At 55.2% G+C, this 15,048-nt stretch overlaps 1 protein-coding gene across 1 annotated transcript in view; it reads left to right on the top strand.

The window, feature by feature from the left end:
- The window catches only part of CACNA1I (calcium voltage-gated channel subunit alpha1 I), a 97,837-nt gene that overhangs the window by 7,838 nt on the left and 74,951 nt on the right, over positions 1 to 15,048 (top strand). Inside the window, exon 2 of the mRNA XM_045554862.1 lies at positions 13,612 to 13,723. Coding sequence (XP_045410818.1) covers positions 13,612 to 13,723 — 112 coding nt within the window. The remainder of the gene's footprint in view (positions 1 to 13,611; positions 13,724 to 15,048) is intronic.

Genomic DNA, 15,048 nt, shown 5'->3' with positions numbered 1-15,048 from the left:
CCCATTTGTTTTCCTCGGAGAGAAATCAATACGTCTTTTTAATCAGCCGGAATGTCTTCCTGCTAGTCTCTCTTAGCCTTCCTGTGGGGCCACCTTTCACATTTCCATCCTCATCTGCTGGGGGCAGCCGTGCCCTTCTCCTCTGGTCTCCCTCTTCCCTCCCCACGTTCAAATCCCGGTGCTGGTGCTTACTGCTGGGTGATGCTGAGCGAACAACTTGGCCTCTCTGTGCATGCGTCCATCTATGCGAGAAGCAGGAAGAGAGGGCTTGGCTGGCTGAGAGGTGCTGCTCGGTGTGACGGCCTGGGGTGCTGCCACGTGGGAGGGCTGGGCTGGAGGTGGACAGAGCGGGGGTGCTGGGGCCTGTGCCTGGCTTTTCCCAGCCCCGTCCCGGTGTTGCAGTGAGATAGTGATTGTGGACTGACTGTCCCTCAGGGTACAGTCTGGGCTCTGCCAAGTGCAAGCTTGTGACCTTGGGCAAGTGACCCCTCTTCTCTGGGTCTCAGTTTCCTCATCCGTAAAATTGTGGGGGTGCAGAGGTTGAGCTATATTAGTGACTTTCAATCAGGGGTGAATTTGCCCCCCAGGGGACATCTGGCAATGTGTGGGGACAGTTTTGGTTGTCACAGTGTGGGGAGGTGTGCTACTGATTTCTAGTGGGTACAGGCTGAACATCCTACAGTGCTCCCGCCAGCCTCCCACGGCAAAGAATTATCTGGCTGAAAATGTCAGGAGCACCGAGGCTGAGAAACCCTGGCCTGGCGTCCTTTGAGATCTTTTGAAGTTCTGGCAGTGTGGGACAGTGTAGAGTCAAGGGCCTTGCAGAGGAGGATGCTGAGACTGAGAGTGGGAATCTCTGAAGGAGGAAGACAGGATGGTGGTACTGAGTCCCAGCCTGAGGGGTTTCCTGTGGTCACACAGACTTGAGTTTGAACACTGGAGCTGCCATTTACCAGAGTGTCACATTCCCAGCCATCTTCCCAGACACCTACCCATGCATCTGTCCCCTATCCATCCATAACCCACCCACCCATCTTTGCTCCCAGTCCACCCTTCTTTGCTTCATCGACCCATCCACCCATCCATCCATCCATCCATCCACCCACTCATCCATCCATCCATCCACTCATCCATTCACCCATCCATCCATCCATCCATCCATCATTCACCCACCCACCCACCCATCCATTCATTTATCTATTCATCCACCCAATCCTTACATTTATGTGTTTATCCACTCACCTTCCCAACCATCTACCCATTCGATCATCCATTGACCCCACTGCCCAAAGGCCCCATCCTCACCCTCCTGTTTACACATCCATCATCCCATCCACTCATCCATCCATTCATTTGTTCAACAAATGCTTATTGATCACCCCACCCCCATTTCCCATTCACTCTGCCACCTGCTGAGTGCCCAACAAAACCCCACATTGGGCACCATCACTGTCTCCTTGTACCATTTACAAGGCCTTTTGCATCTGACTTATTTTCCTCACCTTCTGCTAGACTGTGAGCTCCTTGAGGACAGGGCCCATGTTCCATTAATGCCTGTCTCTTCCCTAGGCCTTGGCCGTCAGCCCTGTGCATGGTAGATGTGCAGCAAAGCTTTCAGTGAAATGCATCCTAGTAGGCAAGGTTGGAGTTGGAGGTTGTGTGGACAGAGATGAGGCTGGAAGGTGGCCAAGAGCACTGACACAAAGGGCCTTGAATGCCATGCCAAGGAGTTTGGAAACTCTCTGGAAGAAGGTGGGGGGACAGAAGGCTTTTGGTTTTGCAAGGGCTCTCTGGCTGCCGTGGAAGGATGTATCAGAAGAGGCAAGGCTGGAGGAAGCTATTGAGAGGCTCACGAAGGAGACAGTGTGGGCTGCCTGGAGCAGTGGGTGGAGAGGAGTGGTCTAGGTGGGGAAATGGACAGGTCTCCAAGATGGACGTGGAGGCAGGGGGCAGGGAGGCTCCAGAAGGTTCTAGTCTGGCCAACTTCCCGGATTGGTGGTGGTGGGGGTACCACTCAGGGGGTAAAGAAGTACAGGGGGAGAATTTGGTGGTCTAGGGAGAATTTGACACATCCCATTTTGGACATGAGGAACCCCCGAGTGATGTCTGGGAGGCCTGGTGCTCAGCAGCCAGAGAGCCCGGGCCGGGGCTCAAGGTCTGGTTTGCCATGGCCATGGAGGCTGCTGAAGTGGGTGTGGGGTCAGAGAGAGGAGAGGGGAGACAGGAGCACTGGGCACCCGAGGACACCCACCATTCAAGGACAGAGACCGTGAAGGAGGAGGAGGACCAATGCAGGCGCTGGTGGTGTCTCCTGGCAGCCAAGGGGAAGAGAGTTTGTAGAGCCGGGGTTGTAGCCTGGGCTTGTGAGCTTGGATGGGAACAAGCTGCATGTTTGTTACTGACCCCTGACTGAAATTTAGCATTTTTTCTATTATGAATGGAGAAAATAAACCACAGTGGTATTATTAGCTGCTCCTGCGACTGTCATCGTAGAAATCACCAATATTTTCACGTCACACCGTGGTTGTTGTAGCGCTCTCGCAACGTCATTTATGCTCATTGCTGCAGCCCACGGTCGCGGTGTCAGACCCCTCACTGGGTCCGGGACTTATTGTGCCGACAACAGAGCACATATACTATAGGATACATGCATTTCTCTATCACAGATTGGTTTTTAAAACATATTTTGATAACTATTTTAACATAACTGCCTTCCTTTCTAATCCTAAGCTTCTTTTTTTTTCTAAGTTTTAAAAATTTTTAGAAATTTCTGTTTTTTTTAAAGAGACAGAGTCTCGTGTGTTGCCCCAGCTGGACTTGATCTCCTGGGCTCAAGCGATCCTCCTGCCTCAGCCTCCTGAGTAGCTGGGACTACAGGTGCACGCCACCATGCCCAGCTTACTAATCTTAAGCTTTTAAAAAATAAAATTATATATATTTAAAACCATTATTCTGAGAAGGGGCACGTGAACTTCTTTTCTGAGGCACAGAAAAGGCTAAGACCCCCTGTTCTAGGACAGCAGGGTCCCCGTGACCAATGCTGCTGGCCTGAAGGGTCGGGGGGGCCACGTGGGAGTGCAAACGCCTACTGTCTGTGTGTACACGTTTGTGAGCGTGTGCAGACGCATGAAGGCTGCAGGTCTCCATGGGAATGCACACGTGAACATGTATGTGTGTGTTCAGGGGCAGGCAGGGGAGACGTGTGGTGGAGGACGGGTCCCCTGGGAGGCCGAGGGAGAATGTCATCCGCCCTTTGTGTAGCCCTTGCTCCCCCGTCTGTGTCCCCACTAGGTGTCTGCTTGTGGTTTCTGGAGGGCAGGGACTGTGTCTCCTTCATTCTGGGTTCCCTGAGCCACTGTGGGCTGGGCACAGAGGAAAGTCCCAGCGAGAGGATGTTGAATCAATGAATAGCGAGTGATGGATGTTAAAAAGGAGAGGAGGGAGTTCAGGATGGGAAGGCAGGCCGTGAATCTCTTCTGTGCAGAAATCCTCCCTTAGCCTCCTTGGTGCCTCCACGTGACGGGGATCTCACTCCCTTATGAGGCTGCAGATGGCCCAGAGTAGCTGCTCCAGGTAGGGCTCTGAGTATGGGAGGGACACATACGCCCTGCCCTCAAAGATCACCCCCTGTCTGGGGCTAGGGGCCCAGGACAGACCACACGCAGCTCCGTGGTTGCTGTATGGGAGGCGTCCAAGGCACTGTGAGGGCCGAGAGGAGGCATCTTGCCCCCCCTGCATAGGAGTCAAGGGAGCCTTCCCTGCCCGCACACCTGCGTGGGTGGGCTCCTGAGGCTGGGTCAGCCCACAGGCAGTGGGAGCCTGGCCCCCCAGGGGCCTGCCTGGCCCTTCTCTTCAGCAGGGACGGAAGGAGTGGCATCTGACGAGTGTCCTTGTCCAAAGCTTCCTTCCTGTGGGCCATCCGCCCCGGGATTTCTTCCCAGCTGGCAGCCCCTTTTCCCTCCCAGTCGCCTCCCCCACTCCGGCTGTTTGCTCTGGGTACCAGGCTTGCTGGGCATCCGGGAATCAGAGACTTTGGCCAAATCCAATGAGTTCTTATAAAATGGGGATACTGAGAAGTAGGCTTGGGGACACGGACAAGGGAGGAAGGGAGGGCTCACTCCTTTGTGACCCCCCCCAGGGGATCTCGACCCACTGAGATGCCATAGCTTATAAGCAGAACAGATCAGCCCCAACAGCCGTGAAACTGCGTGTGGTCTGTCCTGGGCCCCTAGCCCCAGACAGGCTGTGCTCTTCGAGGGCAGGGTGTATGCGTCCCTCCCATACTCAGAGCCCTGCCTGGAGCGGCTACTCTGTCCCATCTGCAGCCTCACAAGGGAGTGAGATCCCCATCACTTGGAGACATGTGGGGTCATGTAGGGAGGTCCCCATCAATGGAGGCATGTAAGTGGAGGGAGGCCTAAGACCCTCTGCCTGGCAGGTCTATTTACTTTACAGAGCAGCTTTCTGTCTCAGCTGGTCTGTGTCATCTTGGGCAAGTGCTGTCAACTCTGGACCTTCTTTTTCATATCTATAAAGTGGGTGTAATGTCCGCCGTGCCTGTCCCCCAAGGCTGCCGTGGGCACAGAGAGAGCAAGTTCTGAACAAACATTAGGAGACGGGATTGTGTCAAGTTCAAATCCTGGCTGTGTCCCTCACTAGCTGTAGCCTTGGGTGAGCCCATGAAACAGGGGTGACACCTCTCCCTTGCAAGGTTGTTGTGAAGGTTCCTGTGGAGGTTGGTGACAGCAGGTGCCCAGCAGGTGCTTGTGTTTTTTTTAATAGTTGCATTTTTATTTTTTCCCAAAGTAGAATTTCATCATTTTTTGTTCCATTTTTAATTGAGGTAAAATATGCATGCGGTTGCGCTCGCAAGTCTTAGTGTGCAGCTCCAGGCATTTTGCACGGGACCACCTCCTGTGGCCACCACTCAGGTCAAGAAGAGTGTCTCCAGCCCCCGGAAGCTCCCTTGTCCCCTGTGCCCCATGGGGACTCCCCAGAGTTACTGCTCTTCTGACCTCCCCCACTGTGGGTGGCTTTGCCTGATTTTTTTTTTATTTCAGCATATTATGGGGGTACAAAAGTTTAGGTTACGTATATTGCCCTTGCCTCCCCTCCCCCCTAAATCACAGCTTCAAGTGTGTCCATCCCCTAGATGGTGCGTATTGCACTCATTATGTATGTATACACCCATCCCCTCTCCCCACACATCTGCCCGACACCGATTACTGTTATTCCTAAATGTGCTCTTAGGTGATGATCAGTGAAACCAATTTGATGGTGAGTACATGTGGTGCTTATTTTCCCATTCTTGGGGTACTTCACTTAGTAGAATGGGTTCCAACTCTATCCAGGAAAATACAAGAGGTGCTATATCACCATTGTTTCTTACAGCTGAGTAGTACTCCATGGTATACATATACCACATTTCATTAATCCACTCATGTATTGATGGGCACTTGGGTTGTTTCCACATCTTTGTAATTGTGAATTGTGCTGCTATAAACATTCGAGTACAGACGTCTTTTTTATAGAATGTCTTTTGTTTTTTTGGGTAGAAGCCCAATAATGGGATTGCTGGATCAAATGGTAGGTCTACTTGTATCTGTTTAATGTATCTCCATATTGCTTCCCACAGAGGTTGCACTAGTTTGCAGTCCCACCAGCAGTGTATGAGTGTTCCTGTCTCTCCTCATCCACGCCAACATTTATTGTTTTGGGACTTTTTGATAAAGGCCATTCTTACTGGAGATAAGTGATATCTCACTGTGGTTTTGATTTGCATTTCCCCGATGATTAGAGATGTTGAGCATTTTTTCATGTTTGTTGGCCATTCTTCTGTCTTCTTTTGAAAAATTTCTATTAATGTATGTCCTTTGCCCACTTTTTGATAAGGTTGTTTGATTTTTTCTTGCTGATTTTCCTGAGTTCTAAATAGATTCTAGTTATCAGTCCTTTATCGGATGTGTAACCTGCGAAAATTTTTTCCCATTCTGTAGGTTGTCTGTTTGCTCTCGTGACAGTTTCTCTGGCTGTGCAGAAGCTTTTTAATTTAATCAAGACAAATTTATTTATTTTTGTTGTTGCTGTGATTGCCTTTGGGGTCTTCTTCATAAATTCTTTGCCTATTGCCTGACTTTTAACTGCATGTAATTGGATCCATACATTGTTTGCTCTGTTGTGTCTGCTTGTCACCCAGCAGAGTCATCCACGTTGTGTGTATCCGTAGCTTGTTCTTTTTCCTGGCTGAGTAGTATTCTAGCACATGATGTCCCACGGGGGTTCTCAGACTTGGCACTGTTGACATTTGGGCTGGATCATTCTTTGTTGTGGGGACTGTCCTGTGCATTGTCGGATGGTTAGCACATCCCTGGTCACTAGATGCCTGCTAGATGACAGTGTCCTGCCTCGCCAAGTTGTGACAACCAAATATGTCTCCAGGCATGGCCAAATGTCCCCCGGGGAACAAAGTCATCCCTGGTTGAAAACCACCGCCCCCCTGTTCTCTTGTCAGTGAACACTCGGGTTGGTCCAGGCTGGGGCCGTTACCAGTGTTGCTGCCCTGGCTGTGCTGGGCCGTGCCGTTTTGTGGGTTACACGAGCATTTCTCCTGGGTATGTACCCAGAGAGTGGCCCTGCTGGGTCTGGGCGTGGCCCATGCTGAGTTTTAGCAGATGCTGGTCAGCGGCTTTCCAGAGTAGGTGTTGCCCGTAAGAATTAGCTGAATGAATGAACAAATGAATGAACGAATGAGTGTCCTCTTAAAACCCCAGGCTCTGAAGCATAGCTGATGTACGGAATCGGTTGCCACTGTTGCTACAGTCCATTTACATGGCCACGTGTCACTGCAGGGTCCTGGAACAGGGACACGCTCTAGGCCTGGTTCACCTCGGAGCCCTGATGGCCAGGCCAGGTGTATAGCAGGTGGCCCGTGGATGCTGCAGAGGAGCGCAGAGTGGCCCGAGAACCGGGATCCAGAACCTCAGGGCTATGAGGACCCGGGGCCTGAGCCCCCATCCTTGGGCCCACTTGGGACCAACAGGGGAGGGACCCCGTCTGGGGACTGGTCTACCCTTCTTGCCTGCTCGGGCCAGGGGGACGACTCCCCCAGCCTCCTTCTTCCACTTGATTTATTTAAACAATAAGACATATCCTGGGAAGTGGATCAGATTTCAGATTTGACAAAAATAAAAACAAACTTGGCTGCCCCCGCCAAACCAAGCACTCCCACCCCCACCCAGCCTCCCAGAGCCCCCGAAATACAGAAACTGTGACTGTCAGCCCGGCTGCAGAAGGAGGGTGGTGGTCGCCATGGAAACTGTGCAGGCCTCTGGCTCGGCTCCTGGAGAGGAGGCTGCCCTGTGGGGCCGGCACTGCCCCTCCACACGGCCACTTGTCTATCTGGGAGCTGGCCAGGTGGAGGGGCCCCCTGGCAGAGTGGCTTCCCTGGTGACCCTGTGCCCCCACGCCACACTCCGGCCTTCTCAAGCCTCAGCGGCTGGGGTGTGAGATGGAGGAACAGGTCCTCAGCCCGACTGGCCTCTTACTGGCTGGGGGGCCTTGAGGCAACCCCTGCTTGCTGGCTTCCCTCCCTCTGCCCCTGCAGATAAATCCTTCCTTCCCACCACAGCAGGGGCCGGAATAACCCCCTTACCGGCCACGCTGGCCACAGCACAGGCCTGGGAACCCCACGGGGCACAGCCAGACCAGCTGATGGCTGGGCTCGCCGCCGACCCAGGCCCAGCCTCCCCTCACCTGGCTGGGGCCCTTGGAGGGGACAATGTGTGAGAGAAGGAGAAAGCAAAATATCACTAATCAGTCGGGGCTCTCTTGTATCCCGGGCACTGAGCCTAGTGGTGGCGGAGTATGTGGTTGACCACATGGGATTGGGAGCCAATAAGAGGTGGTTTAAATCCTGCCACCTGCCACTTGCATGACCTGGAAACAGCTCTTGTTGTCTCAGTTTCCTTATCTGTAAAGTGAGGGTAACGGTGGTGTCTGCCAGTTTTGGGGGCTTTGCTGAAGTTCCAGGCGACCTTGCTCGTTCCCACGTGTGCGCTGGTCGACCGACTCTTTAGAAAGGCCGAGCGGAGGCCCGCGGCAAGGCGGACGGCACTCGGATGGCGTCGCTTTCATTTTCTACGCAAGGTGATAGTAAGTAATCAGCAGATAATACCAGTGTGAGATTCTTAGTCCTCTCCTGGTGAGGTGGCTTTTCCTTTTTTTCCAGAAGCCAAAAGATGGGAGTTCTCTGGCCGTTACAAGAGAGGTTGACAGAGAGAGGCTGTCTCTGCTGAACACCACGTGGGTGGCCAACCCTGTCCCACAAGTGCACGGCTCTGTGTTCTAGGGCCTCCCAGCTGCCCCCTTGCTAGTCGCGAGGTTAAATGAGATAATGCCCGCTGTGTGATGAGAATGCTCCTTCTCAGGAATACTTAGGAATGTCTGAGATTGTCACCCTCATTACCGTTGTTAACCTGGTACGTGGCACACAGCAGGCACTCAATATATGCTCATTCATTCCCTGCTTGGCTCTGAGGCCCCAGTTCTGTGGACTTTGGGGGGCATGAGCAGGAGGAGATGGGTGTGGGAAGTAGGGGGGCCCAGGCCAGGTACTGAGGCGCTGGTGGGGGCTCTCCAGTCCCCAAGCAACCTTGGCTGGCTTTTGCCCCCAGGCCTGGTGCTTGGGATGGCTTTGCTTGCCAAGGAAACCGTATCGATTGGATTACCATTGATTTGTTTCTCCTCAAAGGCGCTCAGGGCTGCCCATCAGGGATCTAATCAGCTTACGAGGACCATGGCCATGTGGCTGTGCCCATTGTGTGGGGAAATGTAGGCTTTCAGCGTGGGTTTGAAAATCCAGCCGTGGCTCAGGGACCCCCGTGGGTGGGCGTCTGCTGTCTGAGAGCCGCTTCTGCTTTGGGCTGTCTGTGTGGCTTGGGCAGGTCTCTGCCTCTCTGTTTCCCGTCAGCAAAGTGAGGAATTGGATCAGTTGCTCTCTAGGGACTTGGGCAGGGCTGCTGTGTGACAAAGGTCGCCCCGACAGGAGTGAGGGTCTGGGGAGTGAAGTAGGTGAGGTGGCTGGGTCCCAACTGCATGGCCTCTGATGCCTGTCTAGGAGCTTGGAGTGTCACTGTGGGAGGCAATAGGGAGCCATTGAAGACTCCCTGCCCTCGGGGAGCTAGCATCCAAGCCCCTCTATTACTCAGAAATCCCATCCCTCCCGCTTTGGCCTCCTTCTCCCCTCAAGTTGTCCCAGCACCTCACAGCTTTGCTTGCCAGTGCTCTCAAAGAGTTCCTCGACGCTTGTGACTAATGGCAGCGACATTAGGCATTGAGCCAGGCCAGAGTGGCTCAGCCCGGAGACCTTGACTCCCTCTGACAGTCTCTGGTCCTGTGCTGTACAGCCTGGTGTAACTTCAAGGAGGGCCGGGGCCTTTGATGCCCAAGACTCGGGGAGCGTGTCGGGAACCGTGGGCAGCAATGCCAGCTCTGACTGACTTCTGAGCCTCCGGGGCTCTTGGAAGGGGCCCAGGCTCTGCCATCTGGGATTTCCCCAAGCGCCTCTGGGCAGGGGCTGAGGCTGTCCGTGCCTGACTGTCTGAAGTGGAGCAGCCGAGAGATGAGGGCCACTCCGTCTGCCCGTCGGGGCCTCGGGGCAGTGGGCAAGGAGGGGAGCGACAGAGGCAGCGCCTTGCAGTGTCTCGAGTCAGACCCCTGGGCTGCCCGGGAACTGTGTGACTGTGACAAGTCACGTCAGCCCTCCAGGTCTCCTCCTCCTCCTCTGCCCCCAGTGGACTGTGAGAGCTAAGGTCTTGTCCCTGGGTGCCTGGTACACAGTAGTCATGGTTACTGCCAAGTTCATTACTGTGGGATGTGCTAGACTAGGTTGGGGGAGCACCTCTGGAGAGGACGGCGTGCCCCCACCTCCCCTGATGCTCCTTTCACAGGTGCATCAGGGAAGCTTCAAGAAGAGGTGACAGATGAACTGGGCTGTGAAGAAGTCTGCCTGGTGGAGAGGGGAGAGGGAAGGAAAAGACATGCAAAGTGTGTGCTTGGGGACAGCAAGAAGTTTAAGGCCAGTCAAGAGATAAGACTGGAAGAGTTCATTGAGGTCAGAGTCTAGGAGGCGTTGGGTGTCAGGTTAAGGAGGGTGATGAGGAGCCTTGGAAGGTTTTTGAGCAGGAGAGAGGCATACTCAGAGTTGTGTTTTAGGCAGTGGCAAGATGGCGTGGGGGCAAGGAAAGCAGGCTCGGGTTTTGTGTCTCAGCTTTGCCCTTTCCCAGCCAGCAACCTTGGGCAAATCTGTTCCCTTTTGTGTCTTAGTTTCCTTATTTGTAAATGGGCTTATAATAGAGCCATGAGGATTAGATGAGATAACAATTGCCAAATGCTCAAGAAGCGTCGGGCACACAGCAAGCATCTGGGTATCGTGTGGGGCAGATTGGAGGGGCAGAGACCAGAGTTGAGGCTAGAGAGGAGGCTGGTGCAGGGTCCAGGTGACAGACACTGAGGAGGGGACTCAGGGGAGGGAGGGGAAGCCATGGGCAGGGACAGGCCTCACTTCACAGAGAACAGCACTGGCCTCGGAGTCCTGCAGGCCTGGTGTGCACCTCTGCTCTGGTACTCAGCTGGGTGACCCAGGAGCTGCCCCTGATTTCCCCAAGCCTCAGTTTGCCTCATCTGTAAAATGGGCCTGCTGACCCCCATGGTTCAGGGCCCTGGTGAGGAAGAAGTGGAGACCCCAGGCTCCCGGAGACACCTGCTAAGTGCACTTTGAGCTCCAAACTGGCGGGAAGGGCAGAGGGAACAGGGGATGTGGCTGGAAGGAGAGGGCGCTCGACAGGCGGGGTATGGGGATGTTCGCTGGTAATTAGAACGTTTGAACTTCAAAAAAGTTAATTAATGATGAAGCTGCTGCCGGAGCGATGCTCAGGCTAGAAGGGGGCCCTGGCAGTGACTGGAATTAATTACAGGCTATGGCGGGAGAGTGGCAGCGGGGTTGGGGCACAGGAAGGAGGCTGGCTGGGGCGGGGAGGGGCTGGGGGAGGCAGGAGAGAAGGCGGCATCCCAAGGTGAGCAGGGCTGGGGTGGGAGGGAGGTTGTCATGGAAACCAGGTCAATCTCCCCATAGTGGTACTCGCCCTGCTCCGGGTGGGGGTCCTGCTGAGGATTTGGCTGGCGTGGCTGTGACGGAAGCTAAGAGCAAGGGCGGAGGGTTTTCGTTTGGAGACACCCAAGGGTCACTGGATGTCAGGGTGGGCGGAGATTTACAGCACTCCCCCCTTCTCCACGGGGGACACGGTCCAAGATCCAGTGGGTGCCTGAAACTGTGGACAGTACCCCGTATATCCTGTTTTTCCTATGCAAACATACCTATGATAAAGTTTACTTTATACATTAGGCACAATAAGAAGTTAACAGCAACTAATAATCAAATCGAATAATTATAACAGTATCCTGTAATATCATAACGTTCTGTGAATGTGGTCTCCTCTCTCCTGCTCTCCAACTGTTGTACTGTACTGTACTCTCCTATTTTCAGACCTGGGTTGACCTTGGATAACCGACACCGTGGATGAGGAGGGAGTACTGCGTTTGTTCACCCAGCAGACATTTATTGAGCTCCTTCTAGATGCCTGCCCTAAATTTACGCCGTTAGGGCCACGAGTGTAAAGTCCCCATGCGATCAGTGGGTACAGACAAAGAGCGGGTCAACAGGCAGTGTCAGGCTGTGAAGAGGGAGGGGTGGGGGTGGAGAGCTTGGGTGGGGCCTTCTCAGAGGAGGTGACAATGCAGTTAGTTTCAGCTCCTGGAAAGGGAACAGCACGTGCAAAGGTCCTGAGGTGGCGTGTGCCTGGTGTGTGTGTCCCAGGAGCAGCAGGAGGCCAGCGAGGCTGGAGGGGAGTGACCCAGGGCCACGGGCAGGAGATGAGAGGTGGAGGTGGGGCTTTGCAGGCTGGGGTGAGGGCTGCTTCGAAGTTTATGCTGAGAGAGACAGGGAGCCATGGCAGGGTTTTGAGCAGGGGAGGGAGGTGATCTCACTGATGTGTGGTTTAAAAAAATTTTTTTTTTTTTTTAGAAACAGGGTCTTGCTCTGTCGCCCAGGTTGGATAGCAGTGGTGAGATCATAGCTCACTGTAACCTTGAATTCCTGGGCTCAAGCGATCCTCCCACCTCGGCCCCCTAAGTAGCTGGGATGACAGGTGCACCACCACACATGGCTAATTTATTTTTATTTTTTGTAGTGATGGAGTCTTGCTATATTGCCCAGGGTGGTCTTAAACTCCTGTTCTCAAGCAGTCCTCCTCCTGCCTTGGCCTCCCAAAGTGCTGGGATTACAGGCGTGAGCCACCACATCTAGCCCCTACTGATGTTTTTAACCGTTCACTGCGGGTGCAGGGGGAGTGGACCAGTGGGGCCAGAGCAGACCAGGGGCCAGTGGGGAACCTCCAGGTTCAGAGACCCCAGAGCCGGTCACTGCTGGGACTGGAGTTCACGTGCGGGTCCTGTCGTCCTGTTTGCTGCTTTTACAGCACAAGAGCTGCCTGTCTGTTTCCTGATGCTCAGTTTCTGGGGGCAGGATGGGGGTTGTACAGGCAGGGTGTGGCGGGTTCTGTCAGCATCCCTCCCCTTAGAGAAGGAGAACCTACTCCTGGCTCTGCTGTCACCGGGACTCAGTCAAGGTGGCAGATCCCAGTCTGGGAGATGTGAGCAGCTTCAGCTTTCTCACCTGTATGACGACAGGCGAGGGCTGGGAGTGACACAAACTCAGTCCCTTCGGGCTCTGACCTCCCTGGCTCTATGACGAGGTGGATTGGGAGTGGTGAGACTGGACACGGTCCGCCGTGTTCCACGGCTGGGCAGGAGTTGGCCGGGGAGGGAGGGAGAAGGGTGTTTGTGGGGTGCTCCTAGTTGGGGTGAGGAGGGCAGCCCGGCATGGGGCACAGGAGGGGAGCCCCACATCCAGCACCCATCTAGTGGCCTGGAGGCCCTGCCCAAGGCTGGGTAACAGCCAGTCTCTGGGTCCTTGGCTGCAGGGACTCTGCCTGGGCAGGCCTGCTTGGCGCAGGGGTGGGCCGGCCTAGGCACGGGCACTCCGGAGTCTACCCAGCAGTGGGCAAGGAGAGGACGGGACATCCAGCTAGTCTCAGCCACCCGAAGGGCCTCGTGCAGGCTGCAGACCCAGGCTCTGGCAGATGGGGACAGGGATGGGGCTGGGTTGGGGAGGGGAAGGGTGGCCAGAGAAGGCAGGCAGTGACGGTCACAGGGAAGTGGTCGGGGCGGGGAGGCTGGGTTAGCCCAGACCTGGCGGCTCAGCCAGGCTTCTGGGGCCTCTCTCTGCCTGGGCCTGAGGGGGAGTCTCAGCCTGGGGCAAGGGGAGGGAGGGTCCCACAGGGGACAGCTTGGTGGGGTTTGGGTCCCTTGGCGGGTTTGGCACGAGTGGCCCTGTCTGTTGTGCTGGCTCCAAGGTCTTTGAGAACTTGGGCACTGGCTCGTTCAGGGATGGCACCCTGAGGGGGAAGACTCGGGAATGGGGTGCGTGCCTGTGTGCGCTGGGCCAGCCCTGTGGCCACGGTCCCCACACCGTTTTGTCCTTGACTTGGCGTGCACGTGGTTCGAGTGTGTCAGCATGCTGGTGATCCTGCTGAACTGCGTGACGCTGGGCATGTACCAGCCCTGCGATGACATGGACTGCCTGTCCGACCGCTGCAAGATCCTGCAGGTGAGCCGGGCACCCCCACCCCAGTGCCCGCCATGCGCCACGCCCGCCTGCCACGCCCTGACCCCGCCACATCCCCACCACCTGCGGACCCACTTGGCTGTCATCTTCCTCACTCCGACTGGCCCTGCCCATTTCGTCCCTCCTCTCCACTGGGGCCTCTGCCTAGTCCAGGTCCCCAGCCCTTCCCCGGGAGCCCTCACCAGCGCCCCCTGGTCTCCCAGCCTGGGCTCCACACCCCCGTGCGTGCCTGTAAAGCACAAGGGACCCCACACGCTTCTGCCTACAACCTGCCCTTCCCCTCAGTGCTCTTGGAATGAGGCCGAGGGCTAGACCAGCCCCCCGTGTGCACAGCCGGACTCTGAGCTCCCCTCCTGTCCTTGTTTCCCGAGGTCCCGGGAGGGGGCCTCACCTTTGGTGCCGGACACGGCCCCCGTGCAGGGCGTGTACACATGTAGTGTCAGGTGTTAGGGTTATACCCATTTTACAGGTGTGGGATCACTTAGTGCCACTCACTGGGGGATTGCTCTCCGCCTCCTGGGTTTATACAGGACTCAGAGCTCCCAGGCAGCACTGGGCCAGAGTCTCCTGGGGCATGTGTTAAAAATCCAGACCCCTTCTGCATCTGTCTGAGTAGTTAAAAAAAAAGAAATATCCAGACCCCTGACCCCATCCCCCCATCCCAGATCCACTGAATCAGAATCTCTGGGGTGGGTCTGGGGTCTGCGTAGGTAACAAGCTCTCAGCCAGCCCTGGGGCCCAGGCCTAGCTAGAGCCCAGTAGCCTCATGGTGAGTTCACTGAGGACTCACCTCTCTGTCCCCACCGCCTGCCCGGCACATAGTAGGTGCTCAGCACTCCTTTGTAGAATTGGATTGGCTGCAGCCCTGCTGGTCCGAGAAAGAGGAATTCTACTCAGGCCTGCACTCAGGCACTATCTACTCACCCGAGCCCATGGTTAGGGACACATGTGGGACCTCCCTGGGAGCAGAGGAAGGCGGCACTGAGGCCTGGGCCGGAGTGTGTTGTGAGACAGCTTCCCGACCTGGGTTTCAGCCTTGCACTCTGCCACCTAACTGCTGTGTGACCTGGGCCAGTCGTTTAACTTCTCTGAGTCTTGGTTTCCTCATCTGTAAAATGCGGCTACCCATGGGGTCCCTGTGAGAATCAGGAGAATGTGAGTCACACGCCTAGCCCAGTGTGTGGCAATTGTTAGGGAGGATGTGGGGGAGCTCCCTGCTCCCCCCACCTGGGGCTTCTGTCATTACCTCTGGGCTTAGGGAACAAGTACAACGGGCTGTGTGACCTTGGGCAAAGTTATTCCCCTCT

Source organism: Lemur catta, chromosome 6, assembly GCF_020740605.2.
Source record: "Lemur catta isolate mLemCat1 chromosome 6, mLemCat1.pri, whole genome shotgun sequence".
NCBI classification, from domain to species: Eukaryota; Metazoa; Chordata; class Mammalia; order Primates; family Lemuridae; genus Lemur; species Lemur catta.
Note: the sequence above shows the minus strand (reverse complement) of the source record. Positions and strands in the feature narration are given on the sequence as shown.